This window comes from Lacerta agilis, chromosome 16 (assembly GCF_009819535.1).
Source record: "Lacerta agilis isolate rLacAgi1 chromosome 16, rLacAgi1.pri, whole genome shotgun sequence".
NCBI lineage: Eukaryota > Metazoa > Chordata > Lepidosauria > Squamata > Lacertidae > Lacerta > Lacerta agilis.
In genome coordinates, this window is record NC_046327.1 from 10,281,807 (window position 1) to 10,301,583 (window position 19,777).

At 44.1% G+C, this 19,777-nt stretch overlaps 1 protein-coding gene across 1 annotated transcript; it reads left to right on the top strand.

The window, feature by feature from the left end:
• Nucleotides 1–4,131: 4,131 nt before the first annotated feature.
• TYRP1 (tyrosinase related protein 1) lies at nucleotides 4,132–17,276 on the top strand. Its single transcript, XM_033173705.1, has 8 exons — nucleotides 4,132–4,439; nucleotides 5,143–5,617; nucleotides 8,191–8,513; nucleotides 8,755–8,959; nucleotides 10,494–10,661; nucleotides 12,458–12,637; nucleotides 15,459–15,605; nucleotides 16,925–17,276. Exons 2-8 carry the CDS (start codon nucleotides 5,254–5,256, stop codon nucleotides 17,128–17,130), a joined length of 1,593 nt encoding a protein of 530 aa, XP_033029596.1. The 5' UTR covers nucleotides 4,132–4,439; nucleotides 5,143–5,253; the 3' UTR covers nucleotides 17,131–17,276.
• The last annotated feature ends 2,501 nt before the right edge of the window (nucleotides 17,277–19,777 follow it).

A 19,777-nucleotide genomic window follows, 5' to 3' on the forward strand; every position in this document is an offset into this window, starting at 1 on the left:
ATAAAAACATTCCAGTGTAAGCTAGATAGAATTTGTGTTCTGCTAGTTGTGTTCTTCTAGTTGTGAAGGGACCCGGGTGGCGCTGTGGGTTAAACCACAGAGTCTAGGGCTTGCTGATCAGAAGGTCAGCGGTTTGAATCCCTGCCACGGGTTGAGCTCCTGTTGCTCGGTCCCAGCTCCTGCCCACCTAGCAGTTCGAAAGCACATCAAAGTGCAAGTAGATAAATAGGGACCGCTCTGGCGGGAAGGTAAGCGGCGTTTCCGTGCGCTGCTCTGGTTCACCAGAAGTGGCTTTGTCATGCTGGCCACATGACCCAGAAGCTGTCTGCAGACAAGCGCCGGCTCCCTTGGCCTATAGAGCGAGATGAGCACTGCAACCCCAGAGTCAGACACGACTGGACCTAATGGTCAGGGGCCCCTTTACCCTTTACCTTAGTTTTGATGATACCATGGGCATCAACTAATAGGTTCCCATCAACAGTGCTTTTTTCTTTAAAAAAATGTTTAGGGGTACTCTCATTTTCTTACTCATATTGAAACACTGCCCCTCAATGAGGCCCAACTTAGATTCACAAAATGTTTAGGGGTGTGTGTACTCCTGCATACCCCCAGAAAAAGCACTGCCTATCAAACTATCACAAACTATGTCAACACAGCACTTTATCTGCAATAACTGTGTAGTATCAGGAGTAGAGAATGTAACACCCCAGAATCTCAGTATTGCCATTCAGAAAAAACGGCACTTATACTAACTGCCACAGTTTCATATCTGAGGAGCAGCAGAATTCATTCATGCCCTCTCAGTGTAACAGAGCAATGATATGGTGTCATAAAACTGAAAGCGGTCTTGATTTGCTACCACCAAATCAGAAGTGAAAATCTCCTTAAAGTCAGTGTGCCTGCCAGAATGAATTCTCGGGTACTTCATGGCTAAGTGATATGTGATATTTATTGACTTAAGAGGGGAACGACACTGTGGTAAATGATACATAATACCTTTTGTACCCGGTTCTGAGCACTATCATTTTTGAAAGATTTCAACAAACGTGGACATATTTGGAGGAAGGTGCCAAAGTTTGGGAAGAGCTTGGCAATCAAGTCCTATGAGGAGAGGTTGAACGAGTTGGTATATTTAGCCTGGACAAGAGATTATTCAAAAGTGCTATGATAGTCATCTTCACATTTGAGAAGGGCAGTTACCCAGATAAAGGAGTAAAATTTATTTTCTCTTGCTCCAGACAGGAGCAAGAATGGCTTCAAATGACAAGAAAGGAAATGTTAGGGCAGATCTGTACCATATATTTAAATAATATCCCGTGTGCAATTAAAGCACACAATTTGACACACACACACACACACACACACACATGGAAAAAAAAACACCTGGAAACTGTAGTTTGTTAAGGATACAATTCTGTGAGGAGGAAATGAGAGTTCCCCTGATTTTGGGGGGCGAGTCAACTGTTTCAAATGCGCAATGAATGTACTTTATATGCATGGTAGAAATCTCCCTTTGACTGACTATTAGGAAGAACTTCCTGGCAAAGATTGTTTGACAATAGAACAGGTTGCTTTGGAACATGGTTGATTGTCATTCATTACAGGTACAATAGCATCGGCCAGCAGTTGGACTATATAACCCTTAAAGTTTCTTCCAACTGTATGATTCCACATCTTCTTCAACTCACAGGTACAAATGCTAGGACCGTCACTAGGCACCCCTTGTCCCCATCAGAGATGCCATTTCCCACCCATTCGTACTCCTTCTTCTGAGTCCAAGGGGATGCAGTCGGAGGGAAATGCACAAGATTCTCCTGAAAAGCAGAGGGGACCAGGAGATTTACGCTCCATTACCTGGGCATGAGATCACACTTCTCTGTAGTTCTCCGCACTTCTTATCTTAGTGCACAGGGTCATCCATACCCGGGGGTGCAAGGGGTGCGGGGCACCCGGGTGCCAGATTCTGGGGGGCACCGGGCACCTGCTGCTGAAGCCACCTAAGCGTATTATAATCGAGCTGCTATGCGGCATCAGGATCAGCAGCACCTTTGACACAACTGATCTCGCGACACCTGCCTGCTAATGCTGCTGCAGGGAGAGGTCTCTGGAAAGTCTCGCTCACCAAAGCTGGGAGGAGAGGGAGTGACCGGAAAGAGGGAGAGACAGACAGAAAGAGAACGCGCATATCTAGCGACGGAAACGCGCACAGGCTCCGAAAGAAGAACTCGTATATGCTCACTTGCAAGGGCCCTCCCATCTCCTCTAGAAATAAGGTTGCTCCCACAATGAAAGACTGCCCGAGATGGCTCTCTTACGCATGTGCACAATCCCCGCACATCTAATCTTTCAGACACCTCCCTACGACTGTAAGCGCATGCATGGGGTCTTTACACCAACTCCCATTGTGTTCTTTGTCTTCTTTAGAAAAGCTGGTTTAAAACAAAAAAACGCAGGCGTGGGCACTATTTATCAAATGATAATAGTGACATAAGCATAATAAAAGTTAATTTGGGGGCTAAACTAAATTTGGGGGTGCTGGGCGGATCTTTGCACCCTGGTGACGCATATGCTAAAGACGGCCGTGTTAGTTCACCATAAAGAGGCCAGAAAGATGAACACGCTAGACTTTATCTACCTTTCCTTTTTCCCAAGTGGCTTGATTTCAGTATATGCAAAGGCATAGCATGGGGGGGGGGGGGGAGAGAGAGACAGAGGGACTGTGGCCCCATGCATATATTTTTGAGGGAGCACGATCAAGAGCCCCCACGACCAGCACAGAGCCCTGGCAGCTGAGGCAAGGCAGCAGGCCAGTTGGTCTAGTGGGCAGGTGGATGGAAGCAGCGAGGGAGGAACCAGTTGGAGGTGGACTCCATTCACCCTTCGCGTGGGCTCCGCGGGCGCCCCCCTGGTGTGTGCCCCATCCCAACTGCCCAGTCCCCCAAGGGGGTTCAACATTTGCCCCTCTGGTGGGCTGGGCAGCTCGGGTGGGGGCAGCTCAGTATATATCCACAACGGACACTGTCTATCAGCACATTTTGGGGAGCTGTACAATAGAATAGCAATAATGCTCTCACTCAGCCCCTGTTCTTTTTCTTGAGGAAACACACAGGGGAATGTCCATGTGGATTGTGTCCAAATGTGAGTCATTTGATGTCTAAAGAGCACAAAGGCAGCAGGAACATTTAAGGTAAGTGCCTGTTGGTCAAACTACAATTAATCCAGAATGTGGCAGCTAGGCTGGTGACTAGGAGTGGCCACCAAGACCAGATAACACTGTTACTGAAAGATCTACATTGGCTCCCAGTACATATCCAAGCACAATTAAAGCCCTAAATGACCTCAGCCCAGTATACCTGAAGGAACGTATCCACCCCCATCGTTCAACCCAGACACTGAGGTCCAGCTCCAAGAACCTTCTGGTGGTTCCCTCACTGCGAGAAGTGAGGTTACAGGGAACCAGGCAGAGGGCCTTCTCAGTAGTGGCGCCCGCCCTGTGGAACGCCCTCCCATCAGATGTCAAGGAGATAAAATAACTATCTGACTTTTAGAAGACATCTGAAGGCAGCCCTGTATGGGGAAGTTTTAAATATTTGATGTTTTATTGTGTTTTTAATATTCTGTTGGGAGCCACCCAGAGGGGCTGGAGAAACCCAGCCAGATGAGTGGGGTATGAACAAAAATGTTGTTGTTGTTGTTGTTGTTGTTGTTGTTGTTGTTGTTAAGGTATTGTAACTCTACATGTGAGAGACATTTGACCCACGCCTAATATTTGTCGAATATTGATTGATTGATTGATTGATTGGCCATTGCATCTGACTTGTTTGCCAACATGCTTGTTGGAACTATTGGCCATGTACTGATCAAATATAGAAGAGTTGGCCGGCATCACCAGAAAGCAGTTGACCTCAGGGGATTTGGGTCCTGGTGTGAAATTGAACCCCTTTGTTTTCCAAATAGATTCTTCCTCCTTCTATGGTGCGTGATATGCCTTTGCTTCATTCTCCCTTCCCCCCCAAAAAATCTCCTTGTGGCCCTTCCCTTCCACGCAGAATAAAGAAAGCTTCTTTGGTTGTGGGCTCTCTGTTTTCATTGCAATTACTCGGCCCTGACCTTTCCTAAAACGTGTAAAATCACAAGGAGATCCGCATGAAAGGAATCATGTGCTGCCAGAGTACTTATCCAGGGAAGCTCATTGAAGTAGAAAGGGATTAAGAGGAGCAAGAAAGAGAGAGAGGGGGGGTCACGCCAAACCAAATTGTTGGCAAGGCCGGGATTAGAAAGCAGACAGAAATCCAAAACAAAATAGCTCGGCTTGGTTTAGGGCAGCAGCTGCAGCAAGAACCGCAACCTAAAAGTACAATCGGCCAAGAAGAGGAAGAAGAAATAAAAACAATTAACCAGTAAAGAAGATAACAAAGCAGAGAGATCTTCTGGAAAAAGTATGTATTAAGATTGATGTGTTGTCAACAAACTGATAAAATGCTGATGTGTATAGGAACAGATTTGTGGGATTTGGGGATGAAGGGCAGTTTGGAGATTTTGCAGGAATGCAAAATGATCTCTTGCAAGCAGCTGCCTGACTGGAGCATTCTAATAATCAGTGCGTGGAAAACTCCCCCACTTTCTTGAATGGGAAACCCATAATTGTTTTGGTTGAGCAAAGGGTTGGAGTTAGAGGGATGTGGACAGAAATATCTGGATTAAAATGGTTCTCGTATGAAGCAATCTAAACTGCAGTCCTTGTGTACTCAGAAATGAGTCCTACTGATTTTGCAGGGGTTTACTCCCAGGTAAACGGGATTAGCTTATACATCCAGTGAGGCAGGACATGCTCTAAGTACTCCGAAGTAGTGACACTGATTGCTGCTTATGATTATAATGATTGATGATGACGATGCAGCGATCCAAAAGACAATTGTGCTAAACTCTCCTTCAAAAATGCAAACCCTCAAAAGCAAATGAGGAGGTTTCTTTCCATTTGTGAAGGAACATCGTCTACACCAAGCAAATATAGGGCAAAAGATTAAGAAATGGGCCCCCAAATGTATGGGTGAAAAGTGGGTCGTGGGTCTGAAAAGCTTGAAGATACCTGCTCTACAGCATTTCAATGCCCTCTTTCATTATTTGTTTCTTCCATTTTAGAGTTTTCATCGCTATACAGAAAGGAAGTGAGTTCACTGCATCTTGGCTCACAAGAAAGGACACTGACTTAGATCCATTCACTGTTTTTATTGTTGAATTTGGACCATCGCTATGCATCTATCCATATTGCTTCTCTTCGCCCTGCTCAGAGAAATTAGTGCTCAGTTCCCCAGGCAATGTGCTACCGTTGATGCGCTGACCAGAGGGGAATGCTGCCCAGACCTGTCTCCAGTGGTGGTTCCTGGTTCAGACAGATGTGGGTCATCTTCCGGAAGGGGGCAGTGTGTACAAGTGACAGCCGATTCCAGACCCCATGGACCCCAGTACATGCACGATGGGCGAGATGACCGTGAACAGTGGCCTCTGAGCTTCTTCAACAGAACCTGCCAGTGCAACAGAAACTTCTCTGGATACAACTGCGGATCCTGTCGAGCTGGCTGGAGTGGACCTGCCTGTGATCAGCAGACACAAATAGGTAAAGGCAATAACAAGAAAGAGGGCATATTTTTGTGTTTTGGCACAGAGGTGTCCCCCCCTTTCTGGTGGTTTCAGCCTTTTCAGTAGCTTAGGCTGATATTTCTCTGAAAAATTGATCATCCATAATGATTCACTTTTCAGAACATCTGTGAGCTCGCAAACAAAATAACGCTGCATTTCAAATGCGTTGGCATCTGCCTCTAAAGATTTTCTTCGCAGCAGAAGTTTTCAGTCTCTTAGAATGTAATACCTCCCTACTCGGAATTAAGTCTCATTGTCTTTAGTAGATCTTACTCCTAGGCAAGTGTGTGTTGGATTTGCAACCTAAATTAGATTATAAAAGAATTACAAATAGCATAAACAACCTTTAGGAAAGGTATGCATTATAATGACTACATTGGCGATTATGGAGCCAAATTCATTGCTTTGCTTAATAGCACCACACCTTTCTCTTCCTTCTGTATTAGCAAACAGTGTATTAGTGGGATGAGGGAAGGAAATACAACAGAGGGAATGGAATGGAATGGAATAGTTGGAAGGGACCCCAAGAGTGATCTAGTCCAAGCCCATGCAATGCAGGAATCTCAACTAAAACATCCATGACAGATGGCCATCCAACCTCTACTTAAAATCAGCCAAGGAAGGAGTCTACCACCATCCAAGACAGTCCATTCCACTGTCAAACAGCTCTTACCATCAGAAAGTTCTTCTTCATGTTTGAGTTGGAATCTCCAATCTGTTAAAATCATCTTGAATCTGATTCTCTCATCTGCTGCATTAGCTACCCCTCCCAGTTTGGCGTCATCTACAAATTAATAATTCAGTAATGAAATGGGGTGCTATTTGGAATGCCAGATAGGTTTACCACCTTCGCCAAGAGTTCACCTTGAAGAAGTGACAGCAACAGGTATTATTTCAATCTGAAGGGGGGTTTTTAGGGAAGACATCAGTAAGAGATGCTACACTATTCTAATGGAATGATTTTAAGAAGTGGGCAGAGGTGTCCCATTATTTTGTTGTTGCCAGCATTAGAGACATCAGTGCTATTTTTCTAGCAAAAGAGGTGCCAGAACTCACCACGAACACCTCCCTCGTTCTCTTAAAATGGCAATGGTGCCCACCTGAGAGATGCCAGAAATGAGTTCTGGTGAGCCCTGGCTGAAAAAAGCCCCTGAGAGATACCGTAAAAAGATTGCAGTTCCCAAATTCACATGTACAGCAGCAAGGTGTGTGTTATGTTCATTTGATCTCTCCTTCCTTGGAGGTTTTTAAGCAGAGGTTGGTGGCCATCTGTCATAGAGGCTTTAGCTGTGATTCCTGCATTGTAGGGGGTTGGACTAGATGACCCTCGGGTCCCTTCAAACTCTACAATTCTATGATTTCTGAACAGATGTTTTGCACTGAGATGCAATATATCCCAACTGTGCTGCCTGCTGGAGGTGCAGCCAGCTTTTGTGCCTGGCTGGTGGACCCCACAGAAGACTGGCTCTGCCACGTCCACCACCAGAGCACCACCCACTCACCAGGACCCTAACTGACCCAATCAAATTTAAAATTTGGGTGGGTGATCCTGCCAACTGCTGTAGCCGGCCAAGGTCAATGCAGCCCTCCCTCATTCTCCAGCAACCACACCACGCCACAGTCGCCACCACCAGTTATGGTAAGTGGTATTTATTGCAATTAAACTTGATTGATTGTTTTTCTTTAGCTCAAACCATTATATTATCATAACAAAAGTCAGTGTTTAGGGCTGGTTCATATTATGCATGTGTAACACCTGGTGGAAGGACAGTGTGCAAACCTTTAGGTGTCCCATGTCTTTTGAACTCCTGTAAAATTAATAAATTCTGGCTCACAGGATACAAACATAACTAATAACCTGGGGAGGAAACAGCTGTGTGGTCTGTGATACATAGAAATCTACTGATACTGACAAATGCACATCTGCACCATCTGTACTGTGAATGACCAAGAGTTATGTGCTAGCCATATTTATGTCACTTTCTGCTACTGAAGACATCCATACCTGTGTTTGTGTCTGTTTGAATTGTCAGCAAAAGGGATTCCGGTGTTGAGTTATGTGTGCTGAAAGGGACTCTCTGTATCTGCCCATAGTCCACATCAGCAGAGGAATCGTGGTGAAATTTGTGTGTGCACTAAACAAATGTTTGACATGTGCCTGGTTCCTACAGTCTGCTTAAGGTAATTCCTGGATAGGAATGAAGCTCCATTGTGTAAATAGGGACACTGTCCTTGAAAGATTATAGATTGTAGATCATCAGAGGTTACTATTTGCTTTTGCAATGGAATCTCCATCTCTTCTTAGAGTTCCAATTCCCAAATCTTGAAATCCATAATGGAAGATTAAGAGAAAATTTTGGATTTAACTCCTGTATTTATTCCTGAATAAAATACAACAATCACATCATGCTGGAGAAGCCAAGTTCTGATTCTGAAGGCTTGGGCTTCACGGGTATTCCTTTTTTATATTGGCAACTGATAGGCATGAATTTTTGGTTTCCTGTTTATGTTTCCCTTTAATCCACAATATGATGTATTTTTAACCTTTAGTCAGAAGAAACCTTCTGGATCTGAGTAATGAAGAACGGAATCGATTCCTAAGAGCCTTGCAACAGGCCAAGAGTACAATTCACCCTGACATTGTGATAGCCACAAGGAGACGTGAGGAGATATTGGGCCCTGATGGCAATACACCACAATTTGAAAACGTGTCCATTTATAATTATTTTGTGTGGTCCCATTATTACTCTGTCAGAAAGACATTCCTTGGACCAGGGCAGCAGAGCTTTGGTGGAATAGATTTCTCCCATGAAGGACCAGCTTTCCTCACCTGGCATAGATACCATCTACTACAGTTGGAGAGAGACTTGCAGGTAATGGTCTTTCTGTTATGCACATGCTATGCTACCAAGTCAAGGTGTGAACATGTTCCAAAAGGTCTCCCTTTAAGGAACCACATCCCCATCCCCATCCATATAGTGAAACATTACTAGACTGGCATCATAGGAACAAATTCATGATTTCACGAGCTCAGGAGTTCAGCTGACTTTTACCTGCAGCCCAAAGCAGCTCACCATTAACCCAGGTTGTTGTTGTTGTTGTTCATCTCATCAGGACATGCTACAGGATCCTTTCTTTGCCCTCCCCTACTGGAATTTCGCAACAGGTAGAAACACCTGTGACATTTGCACAGATGACCTCATGGGAGCAAGAAGCAACTTTGACACCACTCTGATAAGCCAAAACTCAATCTTCTCTCAGTGGCGTGTTTTGTGCGAGGAGATTGAAGACTATGACACGTTGGGTACCATTTGCAACAGTAAGTCTGGGTTCTTTGAGCGTACTTCATTGCTTCTAGGCACTGCCCCCAAAAGAGCTAATATTTTCACAGATTCCAGGCCATTTTGCCTCCTCATCTTCTTCCTCTGATGGCCAGAACTGGAAACGAAGAGGCAAGACAGAAGCAGTGGTGGATCTTGGGGCCTCAAGTTTCAGCAATGCCAAAATTCAACATTCCTCCTGCATCTCACAATCCTTTCTAGGTGTCCACTGTTGCACCCCGAGGCTTTGCTCCAAGTTTCACCAAACCAGTTGTGCTCCCCTAACAGGAGAATGGGACAGTTGCACTAGAGTTGTATTTTATTATTTACAAACTCTGACCAGGTGTTGCAGATCAGTCTCAAAGGCACCCTGTATGCTGCCCATGTCTCCCACAACTCTGTGTCATGGGTGTCAGGAAATGCCCATCACCCACCAAGATACATAAGGGTGCTAGCCTAATCTATTTCCTGCCATCTTCATTTTCCACACCTTCCTGCCCCAAATTGACTACCACACCAAGTAAATATTGATAGACTAGATGGGTTTTACAGTTGATGCAGCAAAAAATAATAATAATGACAATGTTTGGCAGATACATGCGCTTTGCTTCCATGGAACATGGTGGTTGGGACTCATCAGTGGGTCACAGACTGTTCCAGGGTGGAGCAAAACAGGAGCACTACCACCGTGCAAATAAGTGGTAAATTATTAAGAAATAGGTCCCCAAGTACTTGTTTGGGTTAAAAGTGATTCCTGGGTCTGAAATAGTTGAATATACCTTGCCTTGGATAGCTCACTATCTTGGCATTGTTCCATATATGTTTTGGCTGATCTTAGAGCAGTGGTAAAAGAGCCTAGAATCCTTTATTGGTCATTGTGGAGAGTTAGCATAATTCTCACACTATACTGACTTTGGAGCTTGGGGGTTCTCTCCTTGAGCACCAGTTCCTAGAACCCCCAAGCAGAAACTGATTTTGCCACCGTGGGTTGGGTCCATGCATGTGCAGAATAATTTTCACACATGCAATGTAACTTCCTTTCCCAAACCTACCCCTGCATATTACACGCACATGCAGACAGACAGACAGACAGACAGACAGATGAGTGTCTGGTTGGCCACTTTAAGAATACGATGCTGGACTGGATGGGCCACTTATTCCCAGGCAAGTGTGCATATAAGATTGAAATTGAATGCAACTTTTGAGCAGGGACCATTGTGGTCAGATACAAAGGTTTGCATGGCCGTAGTTCTCACTGTGATACCCAACAATGGTTATCAATAGCTTAGCTATCACTGCAGCGGAACTATTTCCAAGGCAGCAAGGCTACAGCTCTCTTACGCATGTCTGATGGTATTGCCACTGAGAAATCCCTTCCAACGATTCAAGAGGTGCACAGAGTGGTCCTTAGCCAAAAGACAAAGACATTGCCTGTTTTCTCTGAGTCGGACCCTCTCTTTCCTAGGCTTTGTAGTCTGCTAACACATCAAAGCTCACCCTCTTTCTGCTTCCTCCCCTTCCTTCATATGCCAGGCACAGAAGGTGGCCCAATTAGACGAAACCCTGCTGGAAATGTTGCCCGCCCAATGGTGCAGCGCCTGCCTGAACCACAGGATGTTGCTCTTTGCTTAGAAGTCGGATTGTTCGATACGCCTCCGTTCTATTCAAATTCAACAGACAGCTTTCGTAACACAGTGGAAGGCAAGTAATTCTCAAATAAAAGGTCTGAAACCAGAGAGACATGGAGCTCGCCGTACTCATTGATTTAGCGTGGGGTGAAAATTAGTCAAATTATTTTGCAAAAGAAAGAATCTATTTAGCAAACCACCTTTTTTATACCAAGACATCATTATGTGAGGAAAGTATTCTCAAGGTCTGGAAGTCATATTGGGTGAAATGGGGACCCGTTATATCATGTGCTATATTTTCCTAAACTGGAATAAGTTATAATATAATTTCATTCCTTCCTTCATTAATTTATAGAAAGTTTATAAACCACCAACTATCATGCCAGTTTCATTGTGTCCTACAAAATCGTAAAAACGTCATAAAATTGTAAATGCAGAAGATGAAGAACAAATGACCAACACTGAATCAATTATGAGCATTCCTTCACTTTAAAAAAGAACAGAAAAACATAAATCACTTACCATACCACTTCCCCCCCCCTTAGATATTTTTTGCCAATTTCTCAAGTATTTCCCGCCCCCGCCCCCCATGGCTAAATGTTGGTTTATAGAGGTCAAGGCTTTTCATTCTGAAACCCTGATCCATCACAAAAATAATTTTATTGCTAGCAAATATTTTCAAAGGAGTTTCAACATCCCTGACTTCTGTTACAAACACATACACAAGTACCTTATGTTTCAGATCTTTCGGGGCATGTTTGCTGCAGGGGGAAATACAGTATATTCTGGCGTATAAGACTACTTTTTAATCCAGGAAAATCTTCTCAAAAGTTGGGGGTCGTCTTATACGCCGGGTGGAAAATCTGTGGTTGAGTATATCTCAAACTCTATATTTTAACTGGAAAAGTTGGGGGTCGTCTTATACGCCCAGTCGTCTTATACGCCGCAATATACGGTAGTATGAATGAGCAGCAATCATGTTTATCCGTTGCTTGAAGTATTTTTGTTCTTGTCCTAAATGAAAGTCTTACATTCTGACCTAGATAGTACTGATCTGGATGGACTAAGGTTCTTACTCACATGTGAGTCAGTTTCTTATGTTCCTATGGTATTATTGCAGGACTGACATTTACAGAGAGGATACATGGGGAAATATTGCTGTACTATATTTGCTTAAATATGAAGTCAATGCAGAGTTTAAAATTTAATTCTATTCAGCCCCAGTTTGAGCTCTTGGCCTCACTGCAGAAGAAGGCAGAATATTCCCCACCTAATTATTTCAGTTCTTCTGATGACCAAGATTCTGACATTCCAAGAATTTGTTTAGTGGTGCTGGAGAATCAGCACTGAGAATTTCTGGGCTCCCTGAAGCAGAAGGTCCTTCTCCAAAGTCAATCTGCTGGCAGCCATTCAGGAAAAGACATGTGGGGAGCTGGAGGAACAGCTGGCCCATTAGGATACATAAGAACATCTTGACACTTGTGTCGACGGTTAGAAAATGCACGTGGTGGTTTCAATTATGTTTGCTGCCATTCCGACCCAGAAGCTGCCGCTGTAGCTCGATGCAAGACAGATTTGTGTTTGTGTTCCACCACCAAGGTGCAACATTCCACTTCGCTTGTGCAACAAACCCACGGGCAAGCAAATCACTTTGTATTCCTATAGTATCATTATTTAATCTCAAAGTTGAGTGTCCCGAGGAAATAGCAATTGTGCTCATTGAAAGGGTCTGTGATATGCACGGAGCAATGCCATTTCCTTAAAGAAGTCAAGAGAGTGGTCCAAGATCATGGCAAACTGAATTATAACCAGCTGCTTTAATCTCACTGCTGTTTCCAATTTACACCTCTTCTTTACTCTTACGCGCAGGTTACAGTGACCCTTCGGGGAAGTACAATCCAGCTGTACGTAGCCTTCACAATCTGGCCCATCTGTTTTTGAACGGCACTGGAGGGCAAACCCATTTGTCCCCAAATGATCCCATTTTTGTCCTCCTGCACACATTCACCGATGCTCTTTTTGACGAATGGCTGAGAAGGCATAATCCTGGTGAGTACTTGTGGTCTGCATTATTTCCATTATTTAACCTTCAGATAATAATAATAACAACAACAACAACAACAACCACAACAATTTATACCCCGCCCTACCCGGCTTAGACTTGGCTCAGGGCGGCTAACACTGAATATAAATACAGTAAAAAACATTTAAAAACAAACAAACAAAAACAGTTGATTAAAATATAAGTTAGAATGCAGTTTAAAATGCAGCTTAAAATGCAGCCTCGTTTTAGTGGTAGCCTATAGATCAAAACCACAAGGGGGGGAAACGTCAAATATTCACCGGGACAACTATCCATGCTGGTCCTACATGGGCCAGCAAAAAGACCCAAGAGAAAATTTATATACAGGTGAAACTCGGAAAATTAGAATATCGTGGAAAAGTCCATTTATGTAAGCAATTGTTTTCATTAGCTACTGGAGTTGACTATATGAGCTAGACTCATGACATGCAAAGCGAGATATGTCAAGCCTTTATTTGTTATAATTGTGATGATTATGGCGTACAGCTGATGAAAACCCCAAAGTTGACATTGTGAATTTGGGGTTCTCATCAGCTGTGCGCCATAATCATCACAATTATAACAAGCAAAGGCTTGACATTTCTCGCTTTGCATGTCATGAGTCTATCTCATCTATCAGTTTCACCTTTTAAGTTGAATTACTGAAAGAAACGAACCTTTCCGCGATATTCTAAATTTTCGAGTTTCACCTGTACAAATCCCATATAAGGGGTTCCGTCAAATAAATAAATAAATGGGGGGGGGACACAATTCACCCACTACCCGAGTAGTCCCACTCAGCAAAGTGGGTGAGAAGCACAGGACAGGCTTCCTTCCCCACTTGCACAAAGGAGCTCCTACGATCCCCTTGTAACAACACAGCCCTTTCAGAGGCCTGGGCTCGGGGCTCAGGGCTCAGGGGCACAATCACATCCTTTTACTCCTGTCTCCAGAAGCAGAATAATATTTAGCCAAAGAAGGAGCTATTGTCTTGGTTGATGATCCAGGATAAATTACACCCAAGGATCACAAGATCTTAATGGAGTTTTTCCCAGGTCAGTTGACCGGAACAGCAGAAATAGTTAGATACTCTTTTTCTGATTGCATAAATTCACAAATCACACACTTGCTGTCCTTCACTCTCTACCCCTCTTGCAAAAAAAAGAAAGGGGGGGGGAGATAAGTCAAACGACGTACTTGCTGTTATATTTGCATATAGTCTCTGAAAATCTTATAGCCATTTTTGTGAGTGTCTTACAATAAGTCAAGTGGCAATTCTGGCAAGTTCAAAAGAGCTGTTTGTTACTGCTGTAAAATCACATAAGTTCGTGCCATGTTTCCTTAACAAATACAAAAGAAAAGCAGATGGCATGGCAGGAGGCAGCCAGTCTCTCTGGGTTTCTGGGCAAAGAAAGAGCAAACGGAAGGAGAACAGAGAAGGAGCAAACATACAGGGCTTCAGAGTATGTTTTTCGGCTGTATTTGCAGGGGTTGACACTGAGGGTGCTCAGAAGCTTATCAGGGAAGGAAATTGTTGGTGGATAAACATTCTTGACCGATCGCTTGTCCACCTTTGCTGATCTCCTCCTGCACCTCCTGCAATGAAAAGTCACGGGGAAATGTTCAGCATGAGTCCTCTCTCTGCTTCTGTGAGGGTAACAACGAGGCTAGGAGGGCATCACTGGTGTCCCCTGCAAGGATGTCCCAGATTGCTTACTTATTACATTTGTTGATCACCTGACACGGAAGCCTCAGGAAGAAGGGTCACCAACCCATCACCTACGGGTGGGTGCCAGTGTACTTGTGATGGCACTCATGAATGGTCTCAGCAAATAGCCCCTCAAGAACCCACAGTGCATGAGATACTGTTTGCTCTTCCTGCTCAGTTCCTGTTTGCACTTTCTCAGAGAGCCAGTGTGGTGTAGTGGTTAAGAGTGGTAGACTCGTAATCTGGGGAACCTGGTTCGTGTCTACGCTCCTCCACGTGCAGCTGCTGGGTGACCTTGGGCTAGTCACACTTCTCTGAAGTCTCTCAGCCCCACTCACCTCACAGAGTGTTTGTTGTGGGGGAGGAAGGGAAAGTAGAATGCTAGCCGCTTTGAGACTCCTTCGGGTAGTGAAAAGCGGGATATCAAATCCAAACTCTTCTTCCAGCTTACATTGGATACCAGGACTGCACAACCTCCCCCTTTCATTATGAACAAAAGAGAAGTGCAAAGAGCTTCTCTCTGCTTGCAGACTGTTTCATCGTCTTCCCATTAATCATTCATTCATCCCACACTTTTCATTTCCCCCCACTTTCCAAACTGCAAATACATGGGTGGGAGGAAATGCTTTTGTTCTGCTAGGGAAACAAAACACTTCAATTAACTCTGATTGCACAAATCTACAGTTCTGGTATGCACTTAAATCACTATTGCAAAATGTTGACAGTCTGGAGCATGGATAGGCAAACTAAAGCCCGGGGGCCGGTTCTGACCCAATCGCCTTCTATATCCGGCCCACAGATGGTCCAGGAATCAGCGTGTTTTTACATGAGTAGAATGTGTCCTTTTATTTAAAATGCATCTCTGGGTTATTTGTGGGGCATAGGAATTTGTTCATTTATTTTTTTCAAAATATAGTCCGGTCCCCCACAAGGTCTGAGGGACGGTGGACCGGCCCCCTGCTGAAAAAGTTTGCTGACCCCTGGTCTGGAGGCACCCTAATTTTTCCGTAATCTGGGACTAGCCACAAAGGCTCCATGTTAATGTTGTTATCTTTACCAAGTTCCTGAAACTGAACAAGCAAAACATTTCCCCCCTTTAGATATCTCAATCTACCCACTAGAGAATGCCCCCATTGGACATAACAGACGATACAACATGGTACCATTCTGGCCCCCCGTGGCCAACAATGAGATGTTTGTTACAGCACCAGAAAATCTGGGATACAGTTATGAAGTTCAGTGGCCAAGTAAGTTATTCAGCCTCTCCTTTTCATTACATAACTCTTTCTTCTTTTTTGTTCAAGTGGTTCAAACGTTGATTTACTATTTACAAATATTCTGTGCGTGAAATAGCTATTAAGGGCTGTGCTCCTTTCCGCAGCTGCTTAAACTTGAACTGTATCCAATTTGAAGCCCATCAAAAATCACTGGTTTTTCAATCTATGTAGTTTGCTTGACCTGCTTTAATGAACAAAGAAACATTGAGGGGGAAATGCACATTTTTTGTATCATCATATGATAACACTGAATATTCAGGATTCAACAACTGAGTCAATGCAGCAAACAAAGCAATAAAAAACAAGTGCGATCTCCTTACCTAGCAGAGGAAAACTAAATGATCTAAAAAGACACTATCAGAGGAGTAGATTGGTTCCTTAGTTTGCCCATGCTTTCTCTCCTCATGTTTACAATTCAGAGATAATTCATGCTGTTTTCTAAGGAAGGTCAGTTTGGATATATTAAATGCACAAATTCTAAATGCATAGCCTAATGATAGTCTACTAAAAAGATGTTTCCCTGTTCTGATGTACAGAGGAAATAATTCAGGTTGCATGAGTTGAATTAAGTCCCTCAGAGACCCACCATCATACAGCTCTTGAATTGCTATGGAACTTTGTATTAGACAGAAATAAGTACTTCTTTTTTTAACACACACACACACACACACACACACACACAGAATATTACAATGAGTTGAAGTAAAAAAAAAAAAGAAATGCATGAAACATTTTTAAAGTTGCAATCAACTGCAACTTGAAATGACTGGCACTTGTTATTATCCATGATCTCTAAGAAGAATATTCAAATGGATTAGACTTTTATCTACATCCAGTGACATAGCATGGATTCTCGGCATCCGGGGCATGAGGTCTGAGTCAGTGGCAGGTGAGGTGAGGGGAGCGGAGGGAGAAAGAGGCTCAAAACCTCCCCTCGATGAGGGCAGATCTGAGGGCTAAGGCACCCCATTTGCAAAGGAGGCAGCAGTTTCCAGAGCCTCTTACCTCTCCTTGGTGGGCGGCAGTGGCACCCTCCCCCTTGACTTGCCTAGGAGTATGTCCAATGTCCCTTTACAAGCCACAAGGAAAAAGAGGTGCCACCGCTGCCCCAGCCCTGAAGGCCCAGCCCAGGTGCGACTCAGAGAGTGAGGGGGCCTGGTGTGAGGGGGCCTGCTTACGCCCCCTCACGCCCTTACACAAATCTGCACCAGGGCCACAATCCCCCTAGCCCTCCCCTGTCTACATCACTCACTTTAACCCTGTGTGCCCTTCCTTCTGCTTCTTTCTAGCTCGGGCTCTCCAAGTCACAGAAATTATCACTATTGCCATTGTCACTGCCTTGATCCTGGTTGCAATTATATTCGGGGCTGCCACATGCATCGTCCGTGCCAGGAGAAACAAGGATGATCTTCATCAGCCGCTTCTCACAGACCAGTACCAGACCTACTCGGATGATTATGACAGCATACCAACCCCAAGCCACTCCAGGGTGTGAATTGTCAGCGGTTTATCTGCACTCTGTAGCAATTGCTCTTTCTGATCTGATTCACAATAAAGAACATGAAGAGTGACAAAACCTTCCTTAGATTTCATCTCGCCAGGGAAATCTCGAGTCACTTGTGTTGGTAATGTGTGTTTTTGTGTTAGACTGGCTTGAAATTTCCTTCGAGTTCACTCCCTTCACTCCTTAGCCACCTACCTATGACATGAATGCCCTGCACTTCCATATTGTCAAAGTCTGATGATGAACATTTTCCGGTAGTAGCAGAGTTGCAGCTTATTAATTGCAGCTTCTTCCATTTAGCTTTCTTCTTCTTCTTCTTCTTCTTCTTCTTCTTCTTCTTCTTCTTCTTCTTCTGACACGGGTGGCACTGTGGGTTAAAGCACAGAATCTAGGGCTTGCCAATCAGAAGGTCGCCGGTTTGAATCCCCCTGACGGGGCAAGCTCCTGTTGCTCGGTCCCAGCTCCTGCCCATCTAGGAGTTCGAAAGCACGTCAAAGTGCAAGTAGATAAATAGGTACCACTCCGGCGGGAAGGTAAACGGCATTTCCGTGCACTTTTCTGGGTTCGCCAGAAGTGGCTTTGTCATGCTGGCCACATGACCCAGAAGCTGTACGCCAGCTCCCTCGGCCAATAAACTGAGATGAGCGCTGCAACCCCAGAGTCGTCCGCAACTGGACCTAACGGTCAGGGGTCCCTTTACCTTTACCTTTACCTTCTTCTTCTAGATTCTAATTATTTGCCTCTGCATGGGCAGAATTAAGCTGAAATGAGGGATTGGCGTTTCCGAATATTTTCAGCATCTTTTAAAAAGACCCAGTCTTTTAACAATTTGTTGTGGATTAATTGAAAAGGAGACAAAAGTATTCCCTTGTCTAGGAAATGTTCTCCACAGTGGATTTCGTTCATCCACCGTGATTCTTGATTGGCCAAGATCACCCATGTGACCAATCTAGAAAGTATTGCTTCCATTCAAAACTGGCTTCGTTTCCCTCAAGTGAAATCAGCTTATGATGGATTCTTATTGGCTATATATCATTGTGAGGTAATTGTACCCACTCCGTGAATTGTAAATGCCTAAGATGGCACAGAAGCAGTGGCACATAGGTGAAAGGATGGCACTGAAGAATTTGCTGGGGGTGGGATGGAAAATACACTCCCCCCCCACACAAAAAAAAACCTTTACACATTTTTCAAACAGTAATTTCAACCCTAAAATCAAAATGTGTAAATTTTCAGTCCTCCTACCCCAAATGTGCAAATTTTCAGTCCTCCTACCCAGACACACAATAGAGCTCATTTGGTAGAGCATGAAATTTTTAATCTCAAGGTCATGGGTTCAATCCCCAGGTTGGGCAAAAGATCCCTGCATTGCAGGGAGTTGGACCAAATGACTCTTGTGGTACCTTCCAACTGTATGATCAGGTGGCAGCCAGATGCAAAAGAAATCAGATGTCTTGCATCTTTGATAGCTGTATAAATTTTAGGCGGTGCAGTTCCTTTGCATTGATGCTCTGCCTCTACTTTTACACTCAGGAATCTGTTCTTCTTGCTATGAGTCCCCCCCCCCCCCGGCAGCACTTTGTTCTGACACAGTCTGTAGGTTATGTCTACATGCAGCTTATATCATTCATTAACTTATATCATAACATAAGAGGTTCTTATGAAAGAAATATAGGCCGTTTGATTCATTTTCATATATGCAGGGAAAAAAACCATTCCCATCTTTTGCAAAGTGCATGCATATCAATTTAAATGAAGGCCTAAAAGAATTGCACCAGAGGGCCAGGAGATGGCAGTGCTAGAAGCAATTTAATTCTTCCTCGCCAGGGGTGGGGGGGAAGCTGATCCATTTCTTTAAAATCTGATACATGAAGGGGCTATGTACAAGGAATCACGTCCAAATTCCCATTCAATATTTGGAACGATTTTCAGACAAAAGATTTGAACGTTTCATTTTAAAGAAGACACCATTGTAGTTTGGAATAATCACAGATTGGATGGATAATCTTTAGCTCAGTCAGTAAAGCATGAGACTCTTAATCTCAGGGTCAAGGGTTCCAGTCCCACATTGGGTGAAAGATTCCTGCATTGCGAGGGGTTGGATTAGATGACCCCTGTGGTCTCTTCCAACTCTACAAATCTGTGATGCTATGACATTTCAGTTGTTCGAGGCTGTGACAACCTGTGGCATGAGCAGCAAACAATCAACCCAAGTCCTACCTCAGGCCACAAGCAAGAGTTAGTCCGAGTAGTCGACGAATGCACAAAGGAGCTGAATGCTTGTTATGTTTTATCCAGTGCTTTTTTCTTGGGGGAAGCAGGGGTACGCATACCCCTAAACATTTTTTGAATCTAAGTTTGGCCTCATTGAGGGGCTGTATTTCAATATGAGTAGGAAAATGTAAGTACCCCTAAAGCACTGGTTTTATCTACAGTGGTACCTCTGGTTACGAACGGGATCCATCCATACCCCCAAATCTTTGTAACCAGAGGTGCCTCTTCTGCGCATGTGCACGGCACCGTACAGCGCTTCTGCCCGTGCGTGAGCGGCAAACCCACTTTTGGGTTTGCCATGTTCGCAACCCGAAAGTTACGTTACACGAAGTTAACGTAACTCAATGGTCCACTGTATTTCATT

What these genes read in the sequence shown, in the direction of transcription:
- TYRP1 (XM_033173705.1), top strand. Translation starts at nt 5,254, where the DNA reads ATGCATCTATCCATATTGCTTCTCTTCGCCCTGCTCAGAGAAATTAGT. An exon ending in GTTGGGTACCATTTGCAACA is followed by an intron (nt 8,960 to 10,493) that starts GTAAGTCTGGGT and finishes TTCATATGCCAG; the next exon opens with GCACAGAAGGTGGCCCAATT. An exon ending in CTTTCGTAACACAGTGGAAG is followed by an intron (nt 10,662 to 12,457) that starts GCAAGTAATTCT and finishes TCTTACGCGCAG; the next exon opens with GTTACAGTGACCCTTCGGGG.